Genomic DNA, 22894 nt, shown 5'->3' with positions numbered 1-22894 from the left:
TCTCATTGAAGTGGAAACCCTTCTTGGGACTTTTTATGTGATCATAGCACCATTAGAGACAGTAAAGTCCCATATCCAGACAAAAGAGCCACTTCTGGTGCAAGCACCTTTTTGCACAGGGCAGGTTCCACATCCGAACAACAAGAGCTGAGCAGAATCTCTCCAATATATGGATGATGCATTGCTAAAGAATGAACTTTCAGGTTGAACAAAGCACTGCTGTTCTACTAAGGACCTTCCAATGCAAACCTGATTACCCCGTGAGGCAGAGAACACAAGTGCTTTGGAGAAGGGTGTTACAAAAATGTTAAAATGTATGTAGTCAGCAGTTAGTCTATTCTACCTACACTAATAGTGCTACCTAAAAATGAGCCATTAGGAGAAAGTGCATAATCATGTACTCAAGCACTTACAGGTTAATGCAGCTTGCATAAATGAAATACATTTTCTTCTAAAATCAATTTCCATCCTCAAAAGAGACCCTGGAAATACGGCAATAACTGTGCCCCACTAGTACCCAGGGTCCTCATTAACTAATGCAGAAAAAATAGAAAGTTTTTACATATTTTGGTACTGTCAGTTCTGAAAAACAAAGTCACCCTTGGGAGGGAAATGCTCTTCTACCTGGCTTCCTATGCAGTAAGCAAACAGCCTAAATTTCAGCTGTGCTCCTGACCCCCACAAACTTTGGTAACTGGCAACATATGCAACCCCCCTGGGAGCAGCAACATCATGCTGCTTTAAGTCAGAAAAGCAACCAATTTGCAGAATCTTTCCTACAGAGGACACTGTTTATGCAAAATTCCATCTTGGCATTCAGGGCCCCAGCTGAATTTGCAGAGGAGGCGGATAAGCAATCTTCTAAGCCTTCCCACCAGCAAACCATGTAGAGTGTCCAACATCCCTGCAAAGCCATTTTATACAGCTATCTTTCAGACTCAAACCAAAACTTTCATCTGGGCCTAAAGCAGAACCTTGCCCCCGCTTAAAACTCTGACACTTGAGGCACAATCTGCAACTGTAGTTAACCATATTTTGCTGTGGTGCAGAATCCTAGTATCATTGAGAAATGCTCCCATTTCAAGACACAACACACTTGATCCAATTTTTCAATCCACACAAGTACAAAACTGGTAATTTTTTCTGTCTATCTATCTGCTTACTTACATCTCGAGACCTGCAAATCTTTCCTGCCTTTTTATTTTCTTCCACTAGGAATACTTTCTAAACGAGTACCATTTTACTTGGTTTCATCTCTTTTATCACCAGACTTCAACTTATTTCCACAAAGAGATCTTCAGGTCAGACAGTTTCTGTTAAAACTGCTTGCAGGATTCGTGTCTAGAATTCCTGTATTCGCATCATTTTGAACCTCCAAATGCATATTACAGCCGTTTTAACCATGTCATCTTTTCCTTTTTGATTTTTACAGAATGCAGCTGGGTGACTGGGCTAAGTTCCCTTGAACCACTGGTTTTTCTCCCATTACTTCACAGTCATTTCCAGTCTCACACTAGCTGTCTCACTGTTCACTTTTTGAAATCACCTACAGAGCTTAGCAGATTGAGCTGCATCTGGATAAATTAAAGCAGTTCTTTATTACTGTTTCAAAAGTCATGTTAATGTTAGCTCACAGTAACACGTGCTCAAATCAAAATGGCCCCAGATCATTTAATTACACATCCTAAAACATCAGCATATGCAAACACTTTCATGAGACAGATTTCACTCTATGTTAGCAATTCAGAATCTAAATATCCAACCTATGGTAGATATATAGTTAGCTATAGCTTCTATATTAAATGGAGAAAAAAGGTTATTTGCCTGAAGAGTTACTTTTCCCATCTAACGACAAATTCTGCCTTTCTAAAGCAGCAGAATTACCCTCCAGGCGAGCCATGCTGTTGATGCTGAATGCAGTTGAAACCTAGGTGACTAATACATACCAAGCATATAGATTTTAGACAGCTGATATGAGATATATGAATCTCATCCTTAATGATCAATGCTGTTATGATCTCTAGCCACATTATTTTTGTGTGTTCTGTGGCATTTGGTACGACAAAAATCTAAGAAGGCTTATTCCTATATGCTCATTCAAGGAGTTAAATACTAACTCCACTGTAACTCACCGCACTGCAGGAGCAACTAAACATCATCCTTACTCTATCAAAAGATTCACACAGCTCAGAGAAAGAGCACTATCACAAGGCTGCCTTCTGTGACACTCCACAATATGAAAAGAGAAGGGAAACAAACACTCACCAGGTAAACTGTTGAACAAACACACTGTGCTATTTATGCTACATATATATACTGAAGACAAAATATCTCTCTCTCTTATATACATATATATATATATGAGATATACTGAGTTAGGGGTAAGATATCTTGGCCAATCTATATGCAAACCAGACTGAAACAATAAAAAACAGGTCAACCCATGACACAGGTCAAAGGATTTAATATCTGGAACTCAGGGCTGTGAACAAATAGGGAATTCTAAAGCTTTCCTAGTACTAAAAGTTTCTTGACTCTCATCTACAATCCCCATCACTTTTTATGTAAGAAAGCAGAGCTCAAGAGTAACTAGTATAGGAAGGAACTTGGAAGCTTTATTTGCAGCTCTGTAGCATGGGGGCATGCTTTTACAAGTACCATGTCATGTAACCCTGCACATGATTTACCAGTACAAAACACCTGAATCTGTATCTGTGAGTATCACAGAGGTGCACGTGAAGTGTTGAATACTACTAGAAGTATTTTTATAGTGAGACAGGAACAGCTATGTTCACACAAGGCAGGAGATAATACATGCAGTCCTGGACCAAGCTTGGTGAAAGCTACTCATTGTCAATCCCATCTCCTACAAACTGCTTCCACAGCAGGGAGCTGACAACATGAACCTTTGGCTAAAAGATGGTGCAAAAAAGATGGGGATGGTGTTTACTCGAAAGTAGGAGGCAGAGAAGGATGCCCTGTTACACCTTCAAGCAACAGATTTACACCTGTGACTGCAGTATGAGCTATACTAGTATAACCGCAATAATTTTGGCACAAAATCTGCGCAGAGATTATGCTTTGGTCATATGATGAAAGTAACAGACATCAACTTTGGGCATGCAGTTTATATATTTTCCCTGCTGAGTATCAACAGAGTTCTGTTTCCCTTACTGTGAGCATCACAGTCTGAGTACCATACATTGTGTATTCTGGGCAAGTGTAGGCTGTATGTCATCCATATCATACAGCCAACAAGACTCAGCAGCCTGACCAATCTCTAATTCCTCATCAGCAAGTATTAAGAGTTTGGATGCTCCTTTGGATTATCCTTTGCAAATGAAGTAAAATGAAAACAATTAAAGCCTGCACAAAGCCAGAAGCTAGGGCATTCTAGTTTGCCCTGACCAAAGAGAAAATTACTAGATTAATTCCCTCAATGCTTATGCTTGAGCACAGATGCCAGAAATCTCTAATTCCCCATAGCAAGACTTCTTTTCATGTTTTTAAATTTATTTACAAATCAAATATTCTTCAAGCGGGTATGTTTTACAGGATCCTCACGAGTATCATGAATGACAAACCAAAGGGCTAGAACTCCTTAAGTGATTATATAATCTGAAACTTGCAGACCACTGGGATTTTACTGTATAACCCTGATGAGGATAAAAAGGAGCCCTGCATTATTAATTCTAGCTCTGTTTTCTTTTTTCTTTTTTTTTTTAAACTCAAGCAAAGGCACTTACTCTGAAAGCTGTCCACTGAGAAGATGTTGGGATGATAGAATCCAGCCTTGCAAATACATTTGTAGGCTCCAAGCACAAATCCAAGGCCTTTAATTGGCATGCACTGTAAGAAAGGAAAAAAGAAAAGTCATGCAGATGATCATACAACTGCATACTCAGATGTACATTCAAGCATAAAAACATTACAAGATACTGTCAGCAGACTTCTAAGAATAAATAGGCACCCCTTCCAGTCTGACAGTATTTTCTCAGCAACTTTTCCCATAATCATATACCACTCCAATGTTTTTTCTTGTTGTTCATCACCAAGAAACAGCAAAGACAGCTATAATCAAGCCTGTCGCACTGACAAACCAACCAAGTGCCAAATTTGACTCCTGTACTTTGGCTCTAGGTGGGACATCAGACAGTTGTGGTTTTTCCTGCAGTTTCCAGCACTCTTCCCAGCATAGCAGGTGGGTTTCAGATGGCTGGAGCTCACACCACGTGAGGAAGAACATGGACACCTGCAGCCAAGCCACCAACCTTCTGCAGGCAGCACGTGCTGGTGCTGGTGCCCCCGCCACAATGGCAACCAAAGCGGTGTGGAGACTGACCCAGTCAAAACAAAGCCAATAACCGGTTAAAGAAAATGGCTGCAGACCTAAATCTGACGCAGGTGGAAGAGAGCAAACCAACACCACAGGACCCCCATGCTTCTAAGCTCTCTTGTCCCTTTTCGAGGAAGTAATATGTGAAACAAGTTTTTTTTTAAATCAACTTCACTTTTGCTTTATTTTGACACTGGGACAACCAGAGCAAGTTTATTACAGTGACAGAACATCTACTGTCAGACCATTTCCGTACAACAAACAGACTCTTCCTAGTACAGAAGGGAGAAACAGTTCAGCAACATAAAGGTAGAAACACTGGTAAAATTATTTTCCTTCAGTATAGCTTACTTCACTTTATCAGATCAAAGTAGGCTACTGTACTAGATGCTCTTCCCATCAGTATAGGTGTACGCATAGCATAGGTGCACCTATACCAACATGCCCCCACAAATAGGAACTAGACACTAGCACTTCCTTGGTGAACAATTGAATGATTTAACTAAAACACCCTCTGTTCTCTCACTTCCTTACATTTCACTTCTTTTGACTGTCTGTGACTTCAGAATATACTTCAATCTCTAACTGCCTGTGACTGGGAGGAAGATACAGAGAACAAGGTTTAGTAAAAAAGATCTGAGTTTCAAAAATCAAATGCACACCAAGAGAGGACAGTCTGCACTGGCACTTAAGAAAAACTCAATTTTTTTACCTCAGATTTCAGCTTTGGGACATAATCCTGCCTGATGTTGGGAAAGCCACTTTGCTTTTCTTTGCCTCAGTTCCCCAGAGGGCATTGTCTTTTCTTGCACCCTTTGCCAATCTGATGTCTGTGCATGCAGTTGCGGGCCTGTGGCTGCCATTGGAAAACAACTAATAAGCAAGAAACTGGCATGCAAAACCACTGAAAATTCATTCAGCCTTTGTACAAACATGAAAGGAAGAAAAAATGGAAAAATGGGAAGAGAAGACACAAACAATTTTTCTTCACACTTCATCTTCACCCTACAGAAATGTGACTGTTGACAGGGTGGAGGACAGGAGAAATCCAAGTGGGATGAGTGTGTGTGCAAGTCCAACGACAGCAAAACCTCTTTAACCAAATGCAAAAAAAGTAGTTAAAAGTAGTAAAAAGAATTTTTCAGGGGAAAATTCTGTTCTGCCTTTCTGGCTTCTTGCTTTGTAACAGGCTGCTATAGAGACTGCATTTTCTTTTTGAAGGCAAGGAAGAAAAGAAGTAGCTTCTACTGTATTCTGCAAACACTGCAGCACCCCTAGTACCATATCCATAATCCATGCCCACTGAACAAATTCTTCACATAAAATGTGTCACAGGCTTATGAATCTGTTCTGCATTAAAATAATGCTTTACTGATGATCCTTTCACACACATCCAATACTCATTCAGACCAAATAAAAGTCTGTAACTTTTATTTTATTGTCGCTGACCAGTCTAGAAGTTGAAAATGAACAAAATATTTCAAATACTGTTATCTTTCCTTGGTCTAGGATATTATCCTTGTTTCCAGCCTTTGGCAGATGTAATGCACACCTTAAAAACCATTGGTCAAATTCTGTTTCTTGCAGTCCACATAATCCCATGCAAAGGTGTCATAGGGATCAGAGTATCAGTCTGTTGAAAGAAGGGATGGAGAGAAGGAGAGAAAGCAGCCTAGATCCCTCTAGATGCAGTCTCGAACTCTGAAATTCCACTGTGCTCAACATTGCATGGAAACGGAACTATTTACAGCCTGACTTTTTTAAAGAAATTGCAGCAGCTAGGCAGGGAAGAACACTAAATATCATGTGGCCAAAAATGGGGAAAATACTTTTCCTGGAAAGCAAAAAATTGCCCTCTTTCTACAAACGATTTAAGAGTTAATATTCTATTAACTGATGGTGGTAAATATTACGGTGAAAAGGGTAATAAATAAACTAAGAGTTTGCTGGTGTACAGAAGGCGTTTAGCAAACAAAGTCCAGATTTGTTTAATCAGGGTTCTTTTGTCAGATACAGAGGCTTTTCCTGGCTGTCTGCGGGTGAATCCACACAATACACAGCACGCACATGCAAGCAACTTTTGTCCTTGCCCCGGCAAGTGGCACCGTGGTCCCAGCGACCCCCGTGGCAGACCCAGAGCCCGAGCCCTGCAAAGCTGTACTAGCTCAGCCAGGGCAGCCCACCCTTACTGGTCGTGGGCTTCAGGCCACCAGGAGCTCAGAGACAGAGCAACCCACAACAGACTGGGTAGGCACAGTCAGTAAAATATTAATCTGTTGCTAAGTTACTTAAGATTTGATCCATATAGAACTCAGCACCAAAAAAAGCAGATGTGTGAAAAATATCCGCCTCCACATAAGCAAAAAAAGGAAGCATAAAACTGACCTGGTTTCAGATTTCATTATAAATGTGAAAGCAAGGCTCTGGGAATAAAAACACCGTATTTTTTTCTTCATCAGTGGCCATCAGCTTTTCAAAAATCATGCTTTATTTAATTCATAAGAGCAGCTACATTAGGTTAGACCAGAAGCTCCATTGAGGCTTGTATCACATCTCTTATGAGCCCAGCAGCCAGTGTTGAGGCAAACAGTGAAAGATGCACGGTGGCTATGGAGTCAACCTTCCTCTGATATGCCCTTCAGGACATCACACTCCTAAATGGAATTTGCATTGCTTTAACCTCCACCCATTAGTTCTTATAGATGGCTTGGGTACAATTCAGATCAGCTTTATCATAATACTTGCTAAAAGGAGAATAATAGGCATCTGTACAATTCACACAGCACATTTATTCTTGCTGTCTGTTCCCTGGTTTGCAAGTTTATATTTTAAGCTTTCAGTATTTGTATAATGTAACGACGCTCAAATTTAACATAGTATGCTTTAAATTACACAGTCGTCAGGAGGAAAAAAAAAGATAATCAGTGAATATTTATCTTGAAATGATTTATAGATAAATAGCTCCTGAATCAACACAGACACAACAGCTAAACCAGTTTTAAAAAGGTTGTATTGGTTTAATTTTATGCTGCTTGCTGTAAAGGACAAAGCTGGAAAAAATCTAATGTGATAAAGAATATATTTGTTGGAAAGAAAATAAATCCTTCAAATAACCCGTGCTTTGGAAGCCTGAGCCAAATCTTCTGGCATAAGAGAGAGAAAGCCCTTCATCAGATCTAATTAGGAAGAAACAAAGCGACAAAGTATTCAGCAGATACATAAAGCAGGTGTTACGGCCACAGCAGAAAATAGAAGGGGAGAACAGGGGGAAAGGAAACTAGTAGTTTAAGAGAAAGCATGTGGCATCATGTCCTACAGGTAATTTAGAAACTTAGATAAACCACCAAATAAATCTGTCCTGAGGCATTCCGGAGCAGAGGGGTTAAAACAGTAATTTTAGAATTTAAAAAAAAAAACCAAAAAAAACCTAAAAATGCAGCCAGCCTTGACTTGGCTATTTCAAGTTTTTCAAAGATCAGCTTTCAAAATCTGTATTTCCACACATGCATACAGCAATGAGGATGTGCCCCTTTTCTAATGTCGACTCCTTGTTCAAAGGACGGAATGAGAGCTAAGTCATGATAGAAAAAGCTTAACAGAAATAATACAAATAAGCCCACATTTCTTCACCCTGGTTAGGGGCAGCACATATGGAATTTCTCGAAAATGCTACGTATGTAAAAGTCATTTTGTGCCTGGCACGTGATGGCAGCTGGAGCAGGTTGGTGTCCTGCGAGACCCTGTGAGCTCCTTTCCGATCCTGTTTATCATGTTGTCAAGCAGGCTCACTCATCAAAATAAATGAAAGAAGATAAAAATCAGAGTAAAATTCTGCCTGCCAAAGTCAGTGACAGCTCTGTCATCGGACAGGCTTTGCCCATTATACTTTCTCACTGCATTTACCATTCAGTAGCAGAGTTTTGCGTTAAAATGTGCTTGCAGCCTGCTCAGAAGTGAAGAGTGAGCACGTCCACACATCCAAGGGCCTGGTGCATCACCCGGGAGCCCCCTGCTTGCCTCCAGACAGCTCGGGAGGCAGCCAGCCTGCCAAAAGGACAGGACAGGGCTGGCCACTCCATAATATACACCACAGGGTTACTTGGTAGGCCCCCGTAGCTTTTCTCCCCCTTCTGAGTGCATCAGTGGAGTTAATTATTTTTTAAATTCAAGTCTAAAAATGTATTTTCCAACAACAAAGTACTTAAAATGGCACCGAATTGTTTAAATTCTGATTCAGACAAAGCACAACAATAGCTGATCTGATTCAGCTTAGAGCAAAGGTAGCTGTCAGGACAATATTTGTCTCAATAGTTTGAAGCTTTGCTAAAAACTCCCCACTGCTTTTTGATGTGATTTTTCATTATTCTTGTCTTGTTAAGCCATGGGACCAGAGTAAATACTGATGGTAAGGAGTCTCAGCTCATTCACACAGGTAATTATAAACGCCATGTGATTGTTAAAGTTAAAATGTCTGATTTTTTATTAATCTTTTTATTAATCTCTGTCAAAATAGTCAGAAAATGGAGCAAGTTATTCAAGTTATGGTTTTATGTTAGGATACTTTTGTTACTACTGTCAAACCACAAACAGAAAAGTTAATCTCAAACCATCCCCAGTTCAAGCAGGAGGGCATTCACTAAATGTAAGAGACTGCAGAGTCTTTAACTTCTAATTAACCCCTTTTGCAATGCGAATCAGTTCAGTCACCCAGCTGTATGTCTGAGGAACCCTGTTCTGTTTTGATTCTCCATCACTCCCAAGATGCCAATGTTATCAGCCCATTACTGGACAAACGTGACAAAAATTCAAGTGCTAGTGGGGAAAAAAAAATAGTGGGAATGGAGCATTTTGCAAAGAAATGGAAGAGTGGAGATCAAAAATTTATACAGATCACGGTACTTGCTTAGAAGACAGTGAGAGGGAAAAAAAGGTGAATTTAGCAGTGTGTGAAAGCAGGTTACTTGGTGGGGGGATGAGCAGCAGAAAACTCATCATCAGCTGTAGTCATGCATATGGAGAACCCAAGGTCAGTTTACAAACTATGCTTCCCACAGTCGAGATCCTTTACAGAAGGATGAAATTATAGCAATTTAGCAATTTTCAGAGGCTGGGTAGCTTGGACACTTAAAGGTTCTCAGCAATGACAGTGTTTAAGACTTTTTTTTCTTTACTGTTGAAAATACCTGTGCAGGCTACAATCAGGCTACTTAAAAAAAGAAAAAGAAAAAGAAAAAGAAAAACCTCTTTATATGACAGATTGGAATTGTTATTGGTAACCTGAATATCATTTTAGAACACATCAAACTCCGCTTCCGATTAATGTGCTAAACAACAATATTACAATTTCTCCTCTCCTAGAGAACCGTGCAGCAATTACAGGGAACCTGCTAACACACACCAAAGGGACTGATAATTTTATAGCCATTAAATAATGCAGTGTGATTAATTTGAAGGCACTTTCTCAGGGCCAGATTTCCTTGGCTTTGAGGATAAATTAAGACATTTTTTACTATTAGCACAGGTTAAACTGTATTAAGAGCAAAGTCTAATTCACTTTCTTAGTGTCTTACCTACATTAGAGAGAATTCTCTTCATACTTAATCTCTACGCCTTTTTTCCTATCACTAGGATAATTTTGTGCTTTACTCATGGGCAATACTGGAAATACCAAACATTATCTGCAGAAGACCTTCCAGAAGCTGTCAAGGAATATGCCAAAATACACAGAGGTCCTTTACCTCCGGACATCTGGTTCTGCCAACTACTTCTGCATTCATCTGTGACTTGGCAGCAAGTGTTGCAAAAGTTTGCCTGGAAGATGGGCCACACAGTAAGACAGGGGATTAAGAAAGCTTGCCAAACGCTGCAAGAATGTGAGGCATTGCCAAAAACATTCGATGGGGGAAAAGCTGGATCTATTCCTGATCGCCAGGAAAGGTGTAGTTCTGAGTAGTGGAGTACTCGTTCTCACCTGTTCATGTTTCCCTGAATTATTAACAAACTATCAGAATTTTACAATGTTTTAAAAAATTTTAAAAACCTCAGTTTTGTATTACTTATTGAAGTTAATTTTTTTTACCAGATTTTCACAGTTGGCCTACCTCTGCCAATAAATGCAATTATCTGCACTGTGACAATACAAATGACTTTCATTCTGAAATCCATTTTTCACTTTTATAAACTTTATTAAAAATATTTATTTACAATACTAAGAACACTATTCACATTTTCTTCTAAAGGCCAACAGGAAATACCAGAATAGCCAGCCCAAGCCAGTAACTCATCAAGAGAATTGTGGAGTTTAAGCAAAGAAAACTCATTCAGAATAGGAAAGAGTAACAGAAGGTGCACAGGAATTTCACAGCTCATCTCACAGAAGGGCGTGGCCAAACATCTGGTAGATGCTCCCTTCTTTAGAAAGAGCCTGACTGCTAAAGCACCACCAGCATGGATGGCCTGCTGGCCCTGCTATTTGGAAAGGGAGAAAATTTCCTATAGTTCACCCAAAAGCTAACAAATAGCCACTATAATCAATGGGTAACTTAGATGCATGATGCAAAGATGGGAATAAAATGGTGGAAAAGAGTGCACAAAATTTTAATAAGCTAACATGGACAACATTGCTAAACCAACATTTTCTAGTCAGCTGCTCTACTTGTCATTTCTATTGCATTTCCCAGCAACCATTAATGTAATGACTTCTTAACTCTTAAACATTATTTTTAGGCTGATTCCACACACCAACTAGACACACGTGATCACACAGGAGAAGGTGTGTAACAGTTTGTGTCTGTTTTCCCAACCCACAGTAACTCTTTGGACCTACTGTCTGGTTCCAGGCAGTGCAGTAGGGGTGAGAAACTTGATAAGTTCCCACAAGCTTCATGAAAATAATAGAGAAGAGATACCTTAGCAGTGTCCCTGCTGAGGGAGAGGCTACATCATGAGGACATACCTTTTATTAGACATTAGAGAATGCTCTTTGCAATGCCACAGTCACAAGAAAGCTTTAGCTGGCACTGGTGCTTTCTTAGACGTCAGCTAACAGCATAAGAAAATGCATTAGGAAACCAGGCTACAATAATCTGATGTTCCTGTTCCTTGGCATTCAGTCCATCTTTAAGACAAGTTGGCCCATTTTTCCAGAGGTTTTTACTACTCAGGACTGCCAGGAGTCTTGAGTTGAGTCCAACTATGCGAAGTTGGATAAATGATGCTCCTAGTCACAAAATCATTTCTTACTGAAATGCTACTTGAGTATTTTGTGTGAAACAAGATGGAGAAGATGGCTGCATAAAGGATCCAAATTTTAATATCTTTGCTCAATTTTGCAGTATCCTTTCATTTTATATTAGTGCAAAATTAGACTGCAACTGAAGGAAAACACCCACCTCACTGGTACTTGAATGAAGACACAGCATCTTTTACCACAAAACAGAGTCTGACATGGTCAATTAAATGACTCTTTTTGTTAACTTGGCGGTTGTTAGCAAAACAAAACTCCCAGCTAGGTTCTGTCCATCAGCAGCATGCATTTTAAAAGCGTATTTCTTTCATTCAAGAAAAGAGTCAAGTCCTGCAGCAGAGTGACTGCTCTGTCCACAGCTTGATCAATATCCTTATATTAATTTTGCTTTATTCTGGATTGTAGCCCCTACAGTTTGACAATGTGTCAACTCATCAAGAAAGTTAATCTTGCTTACAAGATAGTATCAGAACTAGAGTTTTTCTACTTGTCAAACATATCTCTATCTTCCAGCCACAAGTCTCCCATCCTCAAGGTTGGGATGTCCCTCAGAACACAGAAGTTCGGAGCACAGTTTGTAGGTTTAACCTATGAACTGAGCTCTATTAAACTACAGATTCTTCTTGATTACTTTCAATCTCATCACCCAGCTTCTTTCACAATTTCATCTATCAAAGGAAACAATGATTTTGTGACAAAGCCATCATTCCTCCTCTTGCCCAAGAACACTGCAGACCATGGTCTGGCAAGACTGCCGTTCAAGCAGTATCATAAGGGTCATATCACAGTCAGAAGAAGCACCATATTATTGCTGTCAAAAAAAATTCCTCCCAGGCTCTCATTAGTTGACAGTACCAGCTTCACACTGATCTTCACAGCCTGGAGCTGTATACTTACTCATCATAAGGTACAAGTCCCACAGAGGAGCTGCATGTCCGCTAGCACCATGAATATACAGGACCCACTATGTGCCAGCTATTTGCTAGCTCATTCAGCCTCTTCTTTACACCAGGCAAGCACAACGTTTTAAAAAATGCCTTTGGGCAAGACATAGGGTTATACTTTTGGGTAACAAATCAGAAACAAAAGGTTATAACTAATACTAATATGAAACAGCAATATACTTATTAAATTAATACCTGTCTAGTTGCCTACTGCTTCTCATCCAGGACACCAAGGAGAGATCATCCACAAGAGTACACCATGAAATCCTGTTTTTTTGCTCTGAATGCTTACTTTCTTCTCGCAACCTTTATCAGCTTTGAGGAAAAATGCCCTAATTTTCAGTAGTAACTGTCCTATAGGTAAGCCCTCACTTCTAGGTCCAAGGCTAGCCAGAAGGCTGGCAATCCAGCTCCCTATATGGAGCCACCATATTCTAGACAGACACCTTGAAAATCTTTCATCTGTTCTTCTGCTTCCCTTATCTCAAATCTAGATTCTTACCTTTTATCCAAAGCCACTGTAGCCTTGATGACTCATATCTCACTCCGTTGCCTTCTGGAGCTGGAGGGTTTGACCATTAATTTAAATTCCTTGGAAGGCTCTCTCTCTAAATGACTGCTTTTGATACTTAATGATGCTTCTCTCTGCTCTTCATTATTTTTCCCTCAGGTTTGCACTTAATCCAACAAGGCTATTCCTGTGCCCCGGTGATTAAAAGCCACTTTTCCCTGTTCAGCCCAACTGCCACTTCCTGCCCAAGCTGAGCTCCTCCTTTATACAAAGCTACAGTCAGCCTCCATTTAACATTACAAAAGCCACCCATTAAAAAAATGTTCTCTGAGGCTCATGGTATAACACCAGCTTTGATACAGACCTATAAGAAGCATACTTATTTTAAGGGACTGAGAATAAACTATTTTGCCTAGACATGTATATGAAAGCAAATATTCCCTTGTCCTGTCTCCAACACGGAGTCCCTCTGTTACTGAGTCCTCTTGTATCCACAGAAATTTTAGGTGGGTGTCTGCTGGAGCATATCGCCCATAGCTTAACAGGTCCCAGAGCCCTGCTGGGGCTTTGGGTCAGTGTTATGCCAGGGACCTCCACAGAGGAGCCCAGACTCACAAGTGCGTCAAGGTGGCTTAAAGTCTTGGTAGTAGCCCTCCTCCATTGCGAGAGCTCCAAGCAGGACAGCTTTCTTCTTGTATAAATCTGAACTATAACTAATCTTTACTACATAAGTATAGCCACATTTAATTAATCCTCCAAGATGTATAACAATACACACACCAAAATTAAGGTTAAGTTCAAATCTAAGCTGGAAGAAGGAAATGCACTTCTAGGTTTAATTTGTTCAGTGCTCTGCTTGCCCTCAGTTCAGCAATGCACCGTTTTTGAGCCAAGGTCCCAAACCGGCACACGGCTTAACCAATTCTAAAATGAGTTCCCTGCTAACCCCAATGGCAGATGGCAACACCAGAGAGATACAAGAAAGATGACATTGTTCCAGCTTGCAGCGGGAAGCCAAAGCAAAGCATGAAACAAACCTCTGGAACCAGAAACTCTGGAACTTGTATTCCTTCTCCTGGCAGGGTAACTACTGATAACACTATTTGAAAAGCATGCAACTGCAAATTTGGAAGCCAGTTTCCTAGGGATCATTACGAATGTCAGAAAATTCAGCAAGTTTACTTGCACTGTAGTTACTGCTTCCTCAAGTACTTGCGAGTATACAGTGGCAGAAGGATAACACTAAAACATGGTAATCAAAGTGGCCTTCAGGCAGTAAGGTACCTATCACTCACCAATTCTATTTAATGAACTTGCATGAAAACAGGGCCTAATGAATAACAAGGACCATGGTACCTCCACCAGAGAGAAAGCAAGCTGGAGTTTTCCCTCTATTATTCAGCAGCTGCCAGGAGCTGGTTCACAAAGCATGATGGACTGGATCTTTTCTGACATCGTTAAAATTAAAAAGGAAATTGTTTTCTATTATTAATTATAGAAATGTACCTCTTGGTCTCAGAGCTCTCAGAAATGGTGAAACAGCATCTGGTAGCAGTACACTGTAGACAAACAAACCTCAGCAAACAATAAGATGCTTGGAAGAGTTTGCCTCAGACTCAGCAAAATGTCAATTTTACTTTCCACCTGGCAGAGCAAACCCATTTTATTGGAAGCCACTACAGAAATAGCACCAAAGACCTCCTAGCCTTAATGTGACACATGCATGTACACACAAAAGACCACCCTCACTCTGTATCGCCTCACTTTTTAACTCTCACTTTGAAATCACTTGATGAGGTTGCAACAGTTATAACTTCTATGGAGAGGCAAAATCCCTGAGACCAGTGAAGCTAAAGCCAGGACAAATGAAAGCAGAACCAGGTCCTGTCTCACATGCATAGATTTTAGTTGGTAACACATAGATCTTATAAAGGTGACAATGGAAAAGGAAACAACTTTTAGGTTAAGAGAGAAAATGTTTGGTTAGTAACTTCATTAACGTGCAGTTAATGGCATCAGATTTTGTTTCATATTTATAAATAAATAATGCTCACCTGTCTTCCTGGGTTAACAATTCCACAAGAATGACAACATTATAGCTTGTAAAATTAACTTACTCTTATGTTTTGTGTTATTGCTCTCCCTTCTCTGTCCTTTCCACTCTTACTCTGCTGCAAAACGAAACATGTCACCAAGGACATGGGACTTGTGACCCACCTCCCCAGAAAGTCTCCCACCTCACCCCCAGGAATGACACAGACTCTCCATTTGCCTTACTGCAACAGACTCTTATTCCCAATGCTTATGAAGCAAGAGGCAAATCCAGGCACCAGCCTATTCAGTAGTCTGAAGAGCATTCCCAGTTCAAATACATTAACCAGTACTTTTCCAAATCTTCTAACAGCACAAATGGGACATAGATCAGGTCTTCCAAATTTCTATTCTGAGACTTCTAAAATGCCATCTTGACTATTGACTTCATTAAAACAAAAAAAACCTCCTAAAGGTAAATCGTATTACTGCGTTTCTGTAAGGTGTTCAGCCAAGTCTGAAGACAAGAGTTTCTATTGAGTTTTCTTGAGTCTGAGGCAAACTCTCCCAAGTCCTGTCATCGCTTCATAGATTCCAGGAAGTTTCTGGATTCTATATACAAAAGTTATAATTCTATAATACAGTGAATACAATCCTCTACTATGATAACTAAGTTTTTAACTTTTGGATATAGTTATCATAGTAGAGGATTGTATTCACTGTATTATAGAATTATAAAGCTGCATGAATGGACCATGGCAGAAGCTTATGGTGAAATCCTACTCTCACTCATATCAACCTTCCAGAGAGTCAGCTGCAGAAAATGTACTGAAAACCCTAAAACCCAGAAGCAATGTTTTGAAAGCTCAAGAAAGTCAGGAACATCAGGTGAAAAAGCAGAGCACTCTCTATCAGCAGCACGAGAGCCCTGCCGACCCACAGAGCCTGCACGCTTCCGGGTCAAGTTTGGAGGTTCTTGATAAGGCTCAAAATGCTCAGAAGTTCATAGGCACCTGCATGGTCACTCCAGAACAAATACATCAGGAAAGTGGCAATGTGACTTACCTACTGGCAATCCTTACCTATCTCTCACCAGGAAAATGTTTCCTTTGCTTATTTACACTCTTCTTTTTTGCTTGTCTTGCAAATGATACATCTTTTTCTTATCTATGGACTTCTCAGGGTGTGGGACTTTCTTTTTTGATCCCACTTCCAAATCCTCAAGGCATCTCAAGATTAGGCATTTCATACACCTTTGTACCATGAGAAGTGTTTTGGTGAATTAATATAAATACCAGGATATTTAGTCAGTATTGTATCCATAAGGAAATTCCGAGAAAAAAGAAGAAAAGAGAGGATCCTTGGTCTAAAAAAGTAGTAACTTGCTCACTGTAATGTGAATATTATTAAAGTATTCCCGTGACATCGAGAAGGTTACCTGACAAGCTGAATTGTACTTGGATTTTGCCATAACTCTTTGCTATCTTTATTAGCTCATTTGGGACTGGTATGCCGCCTATAATTACCCTGACCTGTAAAAACACCCTGTTAATATAGGCAGTGATGCTGGTACTGGCAGAGCAAGTTATAGACACTGAAGTTAATTATATTCAAGCTAAAGTAAATTTGGGAAACGTATTGGGATGCACTCAGCATTTGGCTACTTTTCAAATTACAATCTACCGTAAATGCACAATTTCATCTCCCCAATGAATGTTTATAGACTTGTGTTAGAAAAATTAGCAGTTTTGTGAAGGAAAAGTTCCCCAGTTAAGGACCAAATGTAAAGAAGTGAGCGGGCGATTAAACACCTCCACCTACAGAATGCATCCTTCCACCAGCAGACAGGTGAGTGCCAGTGCCCCTTCATCTGCCTCCGGCTGTCACATGTGAGAGGGGGGCACGGATGGGCATTTATATACTGCACCCATCATGCTTTTTCTCATTACAGTTTCCACAGCTTCAAGACAGATGATTTAACACAGAAACACTACGTTGCAACATATGTCCTCACTGAATCACATCTTAGTGCATATAGTCTATATATTTTTCATTTAATATCTCTAGGTTACAAATCAGCAAATTTCAGAATTGTTGTTCTAACTGGTAACTGCTGACTTGCTCAGTCAGTACCCTCATGGATTACTTCTTATACTCAAGTCAGAATTTGGATTAAAGCATGGCTTGGCAATAAGAAATTTCTAACTCTAAGAGTGTAATATAGAACAGTATCAAGCAGAATTCCAACAAAATGTACATACAATCTAATATAAGCATGTCATCTGGGGAGGAGAAGATGGGAACAAGTCTGCAGCCAGAAGGCAGCCCACTGGAGGAGCAGTCAGGGCTGCAGCCCAGCTGTGTACCAGGGTGGTCTCCTTGCCTTTCTGCACCAAGTTAAACAGAGCTGATATGGGCCCTCCAAAAAATCACATCAGTTGAACTAGCATTTTTATGAAAACCTCCTTCCATCAGAAAACAGTAGCTAAGCTCCTCTTATTTTAGTTTCTCTCACATCAAAATTAACAATATAGAGGAAGGGGGGGAAATTTAGTATATCTTATTATCCCAAGGACCCCATCCAGTATCCTCCTCCCTCATACTCCTTCCCCAACCTTGTAATCTCTAAATCTTCCAGACAAAGCCAATTATCCTCACAGGCAATTGTGCTGCTGAACCTCAAACTACAGCTGAGGAAACACTTTTGAAAGGCAAACCAGCTTCTAGTGGCACAATGTCAAAAACAGCTGAAAATACACAGCAGTTCATCAAAAAGGACAATTCTTCAGGAAGTGATTAGTGGTTATTTTCAGAATTACAGTAACGTGCTCAGAGCTGCACAGAACAAAAGACGTATACAATCTCGGTCACATGAAGTTTATTGTAACAGACACTTGAAAGACAAAATGAGAAGGATCCAATTCTGTTCTCATTTGCCTTTACTTTAAATAAAACAAAATGCCAGTGATTCCAGTGCTTCCAGTCACCTCACTGAAATTACTGGCTAATGATGCTAGAATCAAATCCACTTTGCTTCATTCTGCTTTTATACTTTAATATATACTCAGTTCCTTTCATATAAATTCATTTGTTGAAACTACTAAGTTATAAAACCTAAAGAACGAAGACCACCATAGCCTCAAGTGCCACCCACAACACCAGCTTCCAGCAGATTCCAGAAGGACCAGAACGTAGGGCAGCCCTGTTGCTATTGCCAGTTAGCAAATAACACTCATTAAGCCACATGATTTCCCAGGTCCTCATCAAATTCCAGCTTTATCAGTGAATACTTTCCTAAAACTGTTTAATGTTCAAATTTTCAGTCCACAGTTTCAGCAAGCCCCTCTCCTTGCTGTAAAGTGTAGAGTAAACTTGCCTTGAGATGCCAACCAATTGCCAAGTTCTACCACTGAAACAGCTGGATTTCAGCTTTAGCAGGTGGAAAAAATCCCTGAGCTATTCTTGAAGTCAGTAAAGTGGACTGTGAGATTTTTGAGGGAGGAAGAGAGTTATAGGATTGTATGATTGTTAACAGGACTTGAATTATTTTTGCTGAACACCCTACTCACGCTAATCAATACCAGAAAGATTATGGACACAGCCTGAGCTTCACTGGTAGGACTAACAAAGATAGGCTCTTTCCAAGAAAACTGAAGATCCTTTGGAATATCTATTTGTAGCATCACTTAAGATTACAGAAAAAGCTGGCTCAGAACATAAAACACTGTGACATGGCCTAACTGATTCACATCTTTACTAGACAAGCAAAATAACTATTAGGTTGCAAAAAGCCCCTGTCTCAAAAAAGAAGTTCTACTGGCAGAACTTCTGACAGCCCAGAGACACCTTTTTTTTCACTTTCAGTAAATTAGCCAATTTTTATGCAGCAGTAACTCATTGCTGAGCTCTGACAATGTCACTGTTTCAATAATCACCCAGATCTCTCAATAGACAGCATCCTCTCTCTTTATCGTGTAAACCCTCCATACTTACAATGTCCTAACTTATCTTTCATGCAAACTGCCCGCTGGACTGGAAAGGCCATCTGCCGCAATGCACAGGTTGGATTTGCCCTTTCCCCGCTCCTGCCTGCAGCCTGGTTTGCTTCCTTGGGAGGTTTCTCTATCTGTGCAACCTGAAATGGTGCCAGTTAAAGCTCTCTCTTCTCTGACCTGCTTCACATATTCCTTTATTCCACTTTTCTTTTTGGTCTAAGACAGTCTTCTTAATTTATAGAAAAACTGGGGGAAAGTTGCTAAATGTTTTTAGGCCGTCATCCTGGCATTCACATCCATTACACACATCTCCGTAACTGAATGTGTCAGGAGCAACTTAGAAATGCAAATTGTTAGAATATTATTCCTATTAAAATCACACTGATTTCAATCAGGATGCTTATTATGAAACTCCATCCTTTAAAATAACTTTGCAGAATTCTATCAAACGTATTGCCCAAACAAATTACCTCTTTCACACAGGTAAGAGGCACACCCTACTTGAAGACACTAACTTCAGATACATTTTCTCCTCATTTGCTCTCAGAGAAGTAGGTGTCATAGCCACATACGTCTTAAAGCTACAACAGAAATTCCTTCTTTACATGGCAGGTTCTGCCATCTTCTCTGTCCTGGTTTGCTTCTTACTCTGAAACAGCCCCTCGGATTTTCATGGTTGCTTTGCTGGAGTAAGAAACTACCAAAATGAGCAAGACAATCAAAATATAGCCCTAAAACAGGGTGTGTAAGAAAGCTGTTATCCTGTTATCTGTGGAGATGTCAAGCATTCCTCAGCTTTTGGAAGAATCATTTACACAAATATTTAAGCCCTCAAAGCCAACAGATTTACAAATCTTTTAGACATAATCATCTTGTCACTTACATAAAGCTCAACAAACATGTCATTGGGGAAACCCTACAGTGTAATTAACATTGGGTTGAATGACAACTGAAGAAAAACATTATAAGCATTTTCATTCAAACCTGAAAGGCAATATCTAGTATGTCAACACTCGCTTCACCAGGAAGATTGATCTCCCCCATTATTATTCTTAATTGTACACATGTAGCTTTCAATTTAATTTCACTGAGTATTTTAATTGTGGCTTGGCTTTAAGGCTTTCTGTTTAGCAGTGCAGTCCAAAGTTTCATTCTCAGGAACACAAGAGATCAAGCCATGTCACCTGATGGCACGGTTAAGAGATCTGATGGTCAGAAAGGAGAGAAAAGAAAGAGAAAAACTTAGTGTAATTTTTATGAACCTTCAATTTTGTAGGTAAAATCTTAAAAAGAAACAGTAAGTGCCAGTTCCACTCCAATAAACACGATATTTTCCTAAATATACTGTCCAGTCTTCCAAAGGGAAGTGTGGCCTCAAAAGGTCTTCTTTTCTTGTCAGTGTTGTAAAATTTCACAGAGCGAAACAGCTTGCAGTCAGTTTACCTGTGTTATAATATATTACGTCTACACTGACTGCAGGGATGTAAGCAGAGCTATGTGTCAATGTATCATTTTAAAATGCTCACACAACTGTTCTCTAAGCAGCACAACAGCCCGAAGCTCCGAGATGCAGCAAGGTCTCACCACCGCATCTGAATTCTGCATAAAGTGCTATTAGCGTCCGATTAAATATTAATTACAAGAATGTAGTTGTACAGCATTTAACTGGGGAAAGGCCATTAGCGAATTGCAACTTTTCTGCCAAAAAATACCTAGCACAGCACAATGTTACTTTCTGCCCTATTTAATATGGAGGAAGTAAGTGGCCTGAAAGCATCAGTCCCACCCAGTGGCAAAGGCTGTGGTCCGCTGTCCTCCCCGCTTTGAACCAGACAAAATCCTGGCTAAAAAGCATGCCTTGGAGACATAAGTACTATTTGTTTCAACAGGAGCAAGAGGAAATTGTACACTTTCAAAGAGAAGCCAAGCCAGTATGTGGGGAGCCAACGCCACGGCTGCTCCCGACCTCCCCTGCGCTCCCCCTTCCCTCCTGCCTGACGGAGGTTTCGGGTGCCTGCCCTCACACCCCAGCTGCTAGCCATGCGGGGGTCCCCGCCGACCGCACGTGGACCACAGCCATCCTTCTCCAGGAGGGAAGGACCATCTCCAGCTCTCCACACGTAGTTTTTGCAGTCATCTTAACCAGGAGACCACGCTGAGGACCCCTCCCATGCCCCTTGCCTTGCTCGGCTGCCGCCTGCCCTCCCCGGGGGAAGCGCACCCGCTCTGCCCGCGAGCAGTGCCAGCAGCTACGCAGCTGTGGCACCCCTTTTTGCCCTAGCAAAATTATGTCGTGTGACGGATGTATCACAAAGACTTGAATTCTACCAACTGAGGAGAGTAGAACTAGCGCCTCTGTTGAAAAACTGGGGTTGTTGCTGTTTTGCTAACTTACAGCGATGAGATATGGGCTGAAGGAAAGCGCTAGCACTACCACGGGCAGGGCTGAGCAAATACTTTTCAACCATTATTTGCAAAATAAGAATTGTTTGGGTCATATTTAAACTATTTAACTCTCTGAATCCACTCCAGTGTAAAATACTGGTGAGGGGAAGGAGAGTTTAATTTCCGTATGATTGAAACATGGGTTCAACAATGGCTGTGGAAACAGTAGTCTCCCACCGGGCACTGAAAAACCAGGAGTACCTACACCTACCATGGTGCAGGAAGCATCACAGGTCCAGGTCCTTCCCCTGTGTTGAAGGAGCCAAACCTGCATCTTGCATCCCCAGAGACTGCTCTAGCACTCACATTGTTCTGGGAGCAGTTTCTCTCAGACTCCACTGGAACAGTGCAAGATACTGATCTCTGAGCATTTTAGTTTAAGTCTCCAAATGTGCCTTAGAATAATCATCCCACCTCTCAGGTGCACCCTTTAGCTACCAGGCTACTGATTCATTCATACCTCCTTGGTGGTTCCATGCCTCATAGCAGCACTTTATTTAGGTGATTTATTAAGTGACACTAGTGGGGTAGAGTCGAAGTGTAAAATTTACTTCCCATTTCCTTACACTGAAACACCCCTTTTACATTTTTTTTTCACACCTGTTCAAGGTGCCCTCTAGGTTTTCACATGTTTCACCAGGGCACTAAAATATTTTATATATTACAGCACTCATGACAGCGCCAGATGGCAGAGACACATGATCCCTGCCCAAGAAACTCACAGCCCAGAGAAGCAGGCAAGGGTAAAGCAGCAGTACAGCCCAGAGAAGCAGGCAAGGGTGAGGCAGCAGTACAGCAGGAGCAGTTCGGTGTCACAATTTCTGAGCTCGGGGAGCCCTTCCCGGGCTTTTCCACTTAGTGCCGGGTCCTGTCCTGTCTGCCTTCTAGAGCCTTTGCCTTTCAGGAGGCATCTTTACAGCCCTGAGCTGTGCCTACAGGAATTGCTCTGCTGATCTTTTTTTTTTTTTCCTTTTCTTTTTTCTTTTGATCAATGAACGAAGGACAAACCAAATCATACTGTTCTTCCCCGTAACACAGGACATGTGAAATGCTTAGAAATTAAGAACTCATCGAACAGAGGTTTATGTCAGCTAAATATTTTTTCAGAGAAACCTACACAATCAAAGAAGGTCACGACCTCAGAAGCACCTTTAGGTTGGCTGGAGAAGCTGGGCATCCTCAGTCAGGATGAACCAGCTCCCTACAACCCTGTACCACTTCTGTCAGCTTCACGAGGCACTTCCTCTCAAGCAGTCGGTATGACCACATTTTCAGTGCTTTTTGTGTCTTCAGAGCAGTTCTTAATGGAAAGCTGGTAACCTCCAAGAGGATTAGAAACAAGGCATGCAAGCTGGTAGAGCACCATCACGTTAAGAGCTCCCAAGG

At 40.7% G+C, this 22894-nt stretch overlaps 1 protein-coding gene across 1 annotated transcript in view; it reads right to left on the bottom strand.

The window, feature by feature from the left end:
- Window positions 1-22894, bottom strand: part of GPR158 (G protein-coupled receptor 158) — a 205973-nt gene that overhangs the window by 113937 nt on the left and 69142 nt on the right. The window contains exon 3 of the mRNA XM_049798758.1: window positions 3747-3849. Within this exon, the coding sequence (XP_049654715.1) occupies window positions 3747-3849 (103 nt within the window). The remainder of the gene's footprint in view (window positions 1-3746; window positions 3850-22894) is intronic.

This window comes from Accipiter gentilis, chromosome 4, assembly GCF_929443795.1.
Source record: "Accipiter gentilis chromosome 4, bAccGen1.1, whole genome shotgun sequence".
NCBI classification, from domain to species: Eukaryota; Metazoa; Chordata; class Aves; order Accipitriformes; family Accipitridae; genus Astur; species Astur gentilis.
Note: the sequence above shows the minus strand (reverse complement) of the source record. Positions and strands in the feature narration are given on the sequence as shown.